This window comes from Homalodisca vitripennis, chromosome X, assembly GCF_021130785.1.
Source record: "Homalodisca vitripennis isolate AUS2020 chromosome X, UT_GWSS_2.1, whole genome shotgun sequence".
In the NCBI taxonomy this organism is placed as follows: Eukaryota; Metazoa; Arthropoda; class Insecta; order Hemiptera; family Cicadellidae; genus Homalodisca; species Homalodisca vitripennis.
The window spans coordinates 136,887,502-136,896,866 of record NC_060215.1 but is presented as its reverse complement, the minus strand read 5'-3'; the positions used below and the strand labels follow the sequence as shown (position 1 = coordinate 136,896,866).

General features: G+C 40.7%; 1 protein-coding gene across 1 annotated transcript in view; it reads left to right on the top strand.

Annotated features, from left to right (window-relative positions):
* The first annotated feature begins 387 nt into the window (after window positions 1-387).
* LOC124369886 (secreted frizzled-related protein 5-like) overlaps window positions 388-9,365 on the top strand; it is a 66,117-nt gene continuing 57,139 nt past the window's right edge. The window contains exon 1 of the mRNA XM_046828026.1: window positions 388-956. Within this exon, the coding sequence (XP_046683982.1) occupies window positions 449-956 (508 nt within the window). The 5' untranslated portion in view covers window positions 388-448. The remainder of the gene's footprint in view (window positions 957-9,365) is intronic.

The following is a 9,365-nucleotide window of genomic DNA, read 5'->3' as shown; positions in this document are numbered from 1 at the left end:
GTTTGGGCAAATAAAAATTTAATTTTGCAGGCGCTCACGTTTGGGCTTTAAAAACCTCGTGCCCACAATTTCAAACTATTATTATCCGTATTTTTTTAATTTTTGTAGGATATTATTAGGTTTTATTAAGTAATTATATTCCGTAAATAATGAAACGCTCAAAACTATTATACACAAGTATAGAATAAAATCGTTTGATTTAAAAACAAAAAAATCTACTTCTCTTAAATTTGATTGGTTATTTCGTGTTGCCTATATAATTTCACAGCTTTTGTCTAAAGAATCTTGTCTAAGAGAAACCACTCGACAATCGATATTAACAATCGGTGTTGTCGATAGAGAGGATCGGATTGTCGCCGAGTGCCCGGAGTGCTGGTGGGGGGCGAGTACAGACTGTCGAGGAGTAGGAGGCGAGCGCCAGGCAGTGTGTGTGTCTCCGGGACGAGAGATGCCGCCGCCACCGACGTTGCTCTCGGTGCTGTGTGTGTGCGTGTGCGTGTGCGTGTCCGTGTGCTGCGCGACCGCGACAGCAACTCTGACGGGCTCGCTGGGGTTGGCGTACTACCGCGCCCCTCAACAACACACCTGTGTCGATATCCCGCGCAACCTGTCACTCTGCCGCGAGATCGGCTACGACAAGATGCGACTGCCCAACCTGCTGGAACACGACACGGTGCTGGAGGCCACGCAGCAGGCCGTGTCCTGGGTGCCACTCCAGAACGTGCACTGTGACGCCGACACCCAGCTGTTCCTCTGCTCGCTGTTCAGTCCTGTCTGCCTCGACCATCCCATCTACCCCTGCCGCAGCCTCTGCGAGAAAGTGCGCCGCGGGTGCGAGGGCCGCATGCGGACTTACGGTTTCCCCTGGCCGGAAATGTTCCACTGTGATAAGTTTCCTGTAGACAACGATATGTGTATCGCTTCCCGGACGAGAACCGAGACGCCTCCTCCCCCAGGTAGATCTCTAGCTATAATCTGTCGCCGTGGAGTTTGGGCGAGAACATTTAATGCTATCCACATTCTACACTTATTATTTTGGTATACATGTAGGACGAAACACCGAACTCAAATTGCCATTCTGCTCTTCGAGAAATTCATTCTTGAGCGAACTAAAGCAAACCGCACTCATTATCTCTTTATTTGTTTCGAACAAATTCCGTCACACGATATATCAATGCCAAACCAATAAACTGTCCGTCTACCCACACCACGAGATAACCCTTTCAAACAGTAAATATTATGTTCAGCACAATAGCTAACAAAATCTGTTCGGGTCAGAATTGCATCCAATCTGCATTTCCAATTTGAAAATCCATTGGATCGAAAACAATAAAATTGCCCGACTGATTCATTGGATGATTAACCGTAGTTACTGTACCGGTTTGTGATCGTTAGCAATATTGTAGACAATGATTACAAATATTTATTCATGTATAAAACATGGAAACGCTAATCACTCATAATCGATTTTAATTATTCCAAGACTGGAAATGGAGCACCCGTTGAATAAAGGAAGTCAATGTCACAGTTTCAATCATGTGTCCAAACACTGGCGTGGCAACCTTTTGAATTTTACTCCTGACAATTTATTCGTAAGTTATAAACGATTTACCGATGTCTACCGCCAGTAAAACGTTAACCCTCCGTGAGTGATTTAAATAATAGTGAATTAAGATTGAGCGATTTCGATATTAGCGAGAGTCGATGATTTTTGTAACTTGTGTGGGAAAGTTATGCTTTAGCCTTTAGGCAACTATTAATATTATTTCGCCCATCCAGTCTAAAAGAACACAAAACACACAATGTGCTGTAAATAAGGTGTTTCTAAACCTACAAAAAAACATCGGGAGCGGATCCATTCAAACCGTAATCCACAGAGAAGGAAGGGGCTTGCAACTCCGACTTAAGCCGGGTGTAGTGAAACTATTTTGAGTTTTATCCCATCAGAACGATTTTAAACTTTAAACACATGTAAACCCTTAAGTTTTGTTTTAGATTTATGGGAGATGTTTTATTTTAAATGTATGTTTAGTACGCACCCAAACGTTTGTTTTTTCTTTTAAAGTGTACGCTTTTTGATTATTTCAGCAGTGAAGTATTAAAATATGTGTGATTTTTCAGAGTAACCAATACAACATATCGATTGTTGTTATAAGAGCAATATCAAAATAGAAGCCAGTTAAGTTATTATCGTCAAGTTCAAAAATACCAAACAACTCACGCTGCGCTGCTCTACTTTTAACTTTTGGTTTAGGTTCAGAATCAAATTATACCGGTTATGAATGTGGTAAATTTTTATTTGACCAATGTATGCGTCAGATGTTTTGTGTTTTATGAAACGATACCCGATTATCTATTGGTGTAATATGTAATTAAATCAATTTAAAATTGTCGTATACATCACGTATGCTTTATGGTCAGTCTTAAAATATCTCCGGCTATGAAATGTAATTAGTCATTAATTAATTTGGCTTTGTAAGCAGCGTCACAGATGTTTTATGGCTAATTTATCCCCGGCTATCAAATGGTGTAAATTATCACAAATCAGTTTGCCGCTTTATAGTTTGCCGCTGTAAGCGTCAAAGATGTTTTATGGGTAGTCTCTAAATATCCCCGGCTATCGAATGGTGTAATTTGTCACAACTCAGTTTGCCGCTGTAAGCGTCACATATGTTTTATGGGTAGTCTCTAAATATCCCCGGCTATCGAATGGTGTAATTTGTCACAAATCAGTTTGCCGCTGTAAGCGTCACATATGTTTTATGGGTAGTCTCTAAATATCCCCGGCTATCGAATGGTGTAATTTGTCACAAATCAGTTTGCCGCTGTAAGCGTCACAGATGTTTTATGGGTAGTCTCTAAATATCCCCGGCTATCGAATGGTGTAATTTGTCACAAATCAGTTTGCCGCTGTAAGCGTCACAGATTTTTTATGGACAGTCTCTAAATATCCCCGGCTATCGAATGGTGTAATTTGTCACAAATCAGTTTGCCGCTGTAAGCGTCACAGATGTTTTATGGACAGTCTCTAAATATCCCCGGCTATCGAATGGTGTAATTTGTCACAAATCAGTTTGCCGCTGTAAGCGTCACAGATGTTTTATGGGTAGTCTCTAAATATCCCCGGCTATCGAATGGTGTAATTTGTCACAAATCAGTTTGCCGCTGTAAGCGTCACAGATGTTTTATGGGTAGTCTCTAAATATCCCCGGCTATCGAATGGTGTAATTTGTCACAAATCAGTTTGCCGCTGTAAGCGTCACAGATGTTTTATGGACAGTCTCTAAATATCCCCGGCTATCGAATGGTGTAATTTGTCACAAATCAGTTTGCCGCTGTAAGCGTCACAGATGTTTTATGGACAGTCTCTAAATATCCCCGGCTATCGAATGGTGTAATTTGTCACAAATCAGTTTGCCGCTGTAAGCGTCACAGATGTTTTATGGACAGTCTCTAAATATCCCCGGCTATCGAATGGTGTAATTTGTCAAAAATCAGTTTGCCGCTGTAAGCGTCACAGATGTTTTATGGACAGTCTCTAAATATCCCCGGCTATCGAATGGTGTTTTTTGTCACAAATCAGTTTGCCGCTGTAAGCGTCACAGATGTTTTATGGGTAGTCTCTAAATATCCCCGGCTATCGAATGGTGTAATTTGTCACAAATCAGTTTGCCGCTGTAAGCGTCACAGATGTTTTATGGACAGTCTCTAAATATCCCCGGCTATCGAATGGTGTAATTTGTCACAAATCAGTTTGCCGCTGTAAGCGTCACAGATGTTTTATAGTTAGTCTCTAAATATCCCCGGTTATCGAATGGTGTAATTTGTCACAACTCAGTTTGCCGCTGTAAGCGTCACATATGTTTTATGGACAGTCTCTAAATATCCCCGGCTATCGAATGGTGTTTTTTGTCACAAATCAGTTTGCCGCTGTAAGCGTCACAGATGTTTTATAGTTAGTCTCTAAATATCCCCGGTTATCGAATGGTGTAATTTGTCACAAATCAGTTTGCCGCTGTAAGCGTCACAGATGTTTTATGGACAGTCTCTGAATATCCCCGGCTATCGAATGGTGTAATTTGTCAAAAATCAGTTTGCCGCTGTAAGCGTCAAAGATGTTTTATGGACAGTCTCTGAATATCCCCGGCTATCGAATGGTGTAATTTGTCAAAAATCAGTTTGCCGCTGTAAGCGTCACAGATGTTTTATGGACAGTCTCTAAATATCCCCGGCTATCGAATGGTGTTTTTTGTCACAAATCAGTTTGCCGCTGTAAGCGTCACAGATGTTTTATAGTTAGTCTCTAAATATCCCCGGTTATCGAATGGTGTAATTTGTCACAACTCAGTTTGCCGCTGTAAGCGTCACATATGTTTTATGGACAGTCTCTAAATATCCCCGGCTATCGAATGGTGGTTTTTGTCACAAATCAGTTTGCTGCTGTAAGCGTCACAAATGTTTTATGGGTAGTCTCTGAATATCCCCGGCTATCGAATGGTGTAATTTGTCACAAATCAGTTTGCCGCTATAAGCGTCACAGATGTTTTATGGACAGTCTCTAAATATCCCCGGCTATCGAATGGTGTTTTTTGTCACAAATCAGTTTGCCGCTGTTAGCGTCACATATGTTTTATGGACATTCTCTAAATATCCCCGTCTATCGAATGGTGTTTTTTGTCACAAATCAGTTTGCCGCTGTAAGCGTCACATATGTTTTATGGGTAGTCTCTAAATATCCCCGGCTATCGAATGGTGTAATTTGTCAAAAATCAGTTTGCCGCTGTAAGCGTCACAGATGTTTTATTGGTAGTCTCAAAAAATTCCCGGCTATTGAATGTTGTGATTTGTCACAAAGCAATTTGACCACTTTAGACGCTAAGAGTGATTTTGGACAGAATCAAAATATAACTAACTCAAAACTAATGCTTGTACGAGATCCGAAAGTCTACATTGCAGTTAACGACGCAGGTTTAAAGTATGAAGTATCAGGTGTCATTATGGACATTTCTTGTAATGAAATCGGTAATGTTTAATTATATCATATTATCAATATTGATTTCACAAACTCAACTTTTTGATACTGTATAGCCTACAACAATTCTTAAAGAACTGCCTCTTCACGGAGGAGAATAATGAACCTAGGAGTGAGATAGAAATGTATTTTTGAGTAAAAGTCATTGTTCTTATGTGGAAATAAAAACATCGGGTAAAAGCAATAAAATATTTTGCTAAACCATAGTACTGGTATACCCAGAGAAAAGTGTTTGGGGATTGTTATTTATTGTATGATTTCATAAGTTCAAGACATTCGCCGCTGTCTGGCGCTGCGCTCCAGCCTTTTCAAATGAAGAAATAATAAAATGTTGACTTATCCATGCAGTAAACATACAGTTCGACAAACCATATATTGCTATGGAATGCGCCAGAGCTATAGTGGGGTATCTTGCTGTGGTATGCGCCAGAGCTCAGTTGCAAGTATACTGGGGTGTCTTGCTGTGGAATGCCCCAGAGCTATAGTGGGGTATCTTGCTGTGGAATGCGCCAGAGCTCAGTTGCAAGTATACTGGAGTATCTTGCTGTGGAATGCCCCAGAGCTCAGTTGCAAGTATACTGGAGTATCTTGCTGTGGAATGCCCCAGAGCTATAGTGGGGTATCTTGCTGTGGAATGCCCCAGAGCTCAGTTGCAAGTATACTGGAGTATCTTGCTGTGGAATGCCCCAGAGCTATAGTGGGGTATCTTGCTGTGGAATGCGCCAGAGCTCAGTTGCAAGTATACTGGAGTATCTTGCTGTGGAATGCCCCAGAGCTATAGTGGGGTATCTTGCTGTGGTATGCGCCAGAGCTCAGTTGCAAGTATACTGAAGTATACTGGAGTATCTTGCTGTGGAATGCCCCAGAGCTCAGTTGCAAGTATACTGGAGTATCTTGCTGTGGAATGCCCAGAGCTATAGTGGGGTATCTTGCTGTGGTATGCGCCAGAGCTCAGTTGCAAGTATACTGGAGTATCTTGCTGTGGAATGCCCCAGAGCTCAGTTGCAAGTATACTGGGGTATCTTGCTGTGGAATGCGCCAGAGCTCAGTTGCAAGTATACTGGAGTATCTTGCTGTGGAATGCCCCAGAGCTCAGTTGCAAGTATACTGGAGTATCTTGCTGTGGAATGCCCCAGAGCTCAGTTGCAAGTATACTGGAGTATCTTGCTGTGGAATGCGCCAGAGCTCAGTTGCAAGTATACTGGAGTATCTTGCTGTGGAATGCCCCAGAGCTATAGTGGGGTATCTTGCTGTGGTATGCGCCAGAGCTCAGTTGCAAGTATACTGGAGTATCTTGCTGTGGAATGCGCCAGAGCTCAGTTGCAAGTATACTGGAGTATCTTGCTGTGGAATGCCCCAGAGCTCAGTTGCAAGTATACTGGAGTATCTTGCTGTGGAATGCGCCAGAGCTCAGTTGCAAGTATACTGGAGTATCTTGCTGTGGAATGCCCCAGAGCTATAGTGGGGTATCTTGCTGTGGTATGCGCCAGAGCTCAGTTGCAAGTATACTGGAGTATCTTGCTGTGGAATGCCCCAGAGCTCAGTTGCAAGTATACTGGAGTATCTTGCTGTGGAATGCCCCAGAGCTATAGTGGGGTATCTTGCTGTGGAATGCCCCAGAGCTCAGTTGCAAGTATACTGGAGTATCTTGCTGTGGAATGCCCCAGAGCTATAGTGGGGTATCTTGCTGTGGAATGCCCCAGAGCTCAGTTGCAAGTATACTGGAGTATCTTGCTGTGGAATGCCCCAGAGCTATAGTGGGGTATCTTGCTGTGGTATGCGCCAGAGCTCAGTTGCAAGTATACTGGAGTATCTTGCTGTGGAATGCCCCAGAGCTCAGTTGCAAGTATACTGGAGTATCTTGCTGTGGAATGCCCCAGAGCTCAGTTGCAAGTATACTGGAGTATCTTGCTGTGGAATGCCCCAGAGCTATAGTGGGGTATCTTGCTGTGGAATGCCCCAGAGCTCAGTTGCAAGTATACTGGAGTATCTTGCTGTGGAATGCCCCAGAGCTCAGTTGCAAGTATACTGGAGTATCTTGCTGTGGAATGCCCCAGAGCTATAGTGGGGTATCTTGCTGTGGAATGCCCCAGAGCTCAGTTGCAAGTATACTGGAGTATCTTGCTGTGGAATGCCCCAGAGCTCAGTTGCAAGTATACTGGAGTATCTTGCTGTGGAATGCCCCAGAGCTATAGTGGGGTATCTTGCTGTGGAATGCGCCAGAGCTCAGTTGCAAGTATACTGGAGTATCTTGCTGTGGAATGCCCCAGAGCTATAGTGGGGTATCTTGCTGTGGAATGCCCCAGAGCTATAGTGGGGTATCTTGCTGTGGAATGCGCCAGAGCTCAGTTGCAAGTATACTGGAGTATCTTGCTGTGGAATGCCCCAGAGCTATAGTGGGGTATCTTGCTGTGGAATGCGCCAGAGCTCAGTTGCAAGTATACTGGGTAATGATCTGAAAACATATTTTCAGAGTCCAGTTTTTCGTTTTGTTTCCAAATGAGTCACGCAGTGTGTTGTCTCTGCAGTAGAACATGTTTCTAGTATTCACAGTTGACAATTATTTTTATTCAAGAAAGAAAAAAATATATAATATATCAATATCCAATTGCACCTTGCAAGGTAAGTGCAGGAATTTCATGGACAATAAAATGAATTGTCTCTTTTTTCTTTTTGCAAAAGTCTTGTATGGATCGAAATTACATACAAGTTGAGAACTGCAGGTGAAAATAAGAAATCGGTGTAGTATTTGCATCCCATAAAATGTAAGATACTGTTTAAAGCAATAAATAAACTATGTGCGCGCGCGCGTGTGTGTTTGTGTGTAATGTGTGTTGTGTATTGTATGAGTATAATGCAACTACGAAAATAAATACAATAAACAAGACGAAAAATTGTAATTGGACGGATCGTCTACTGGATTGTCTTTTCTCCATCTTCACTGAAAATATTGTTATTCTTAAGAAACAAAAACAAAAAAATGATTGGGGCATTGTGATTACTTATTACATTTTACTAATCAAACCTTTTTATAAAAATTTAAAAAGTATATCAATAAATAAACTGATAGGATTGTTATCGCAAACCTAACATTAATGGCAGAGTGGTATAGATAGATTAATTAAAACGCAAAACCTATTTGCTGAAAGAAAACAACCGTATGTCTACTTCAAAAATTAAAATTCATGCATCTCTCAATATCAATTTTGCAGATCAATTAAACCATTTGAGACTGCTACATAAGATAATAATAAAAATACTGTTAATATTCTTGCAGTATGTCCACCAGTATTACCACTTTCAATATAGTTGTACTTTGGGAGATATTAATATAAATTCGCCAACGAATGCTACAGTAGGTATCACGAGACATTTCTCCTAAGATTACTGTATTTTTGTATTGATATATTAACAGTATGTCCACAAATATTACCACTTTAAATACAACTGTACTTTGAGAGATATCCATATAAATTCGGCCAACGAATGCTACAGTAGGTATCACGAGACAGTTCTCCTAATATTACTGTATTTTTGTATTGATATATTAACAGTATGTCCACCAATATTACCACTTTAAATACAACTGTACTTTGAGAGATATCCATATAAATTCGGCCAACGAATGCTACAGTAGGTATCACGAGACAGTTCTCCTAAGATTACTGTATTTTTGTATTGATATATTAACAGTATGTCCACCAATATTACCACTTTAAATACAACTGTACTTTGGGAGATATTAATATAAATTCGGCCAACGAATGCTACAGTAGGTATCACGAGACAGTTCTCCTAAGATTATGGTATTTTTGTATTGATATATTAACAGTATGTCCACCAGTATTACCACTTTAAATACAACTGTACTTTGAGAGATATCAATATAAATTCGGCCAACGAATGCTACAGTAGGTATCACGAGACAGTTCTCCTAATATTACTGTATTTTTGTATTGATATATTAACAGTATGTCCACCAGTATTACCACTTTAAATACAACTGTACTTTGAGAGATATCAATATAAATTCGGCCAACGAATGCTACAGTAGGTATCACGAGACAGTTGTCCTAATATTACTGTATTTTTGTATTGATATATTAACAGTATGTCCACCAGTATTACAACTTTAAATACAACTGTACTTTGAGAGATATCAATATAAATTCGGCCAACGAATGCTACAGTAGGTATCACGAGACAGTTCTCCTAATATTACTGTATTTTTGTATTGATATATTAACAGTATGTCCACCAGTATTACCACTTTAAATACAACTGTACTTTGAGAGATATCAATATAAATTCGGCCAACGAATGCTACAGTAGG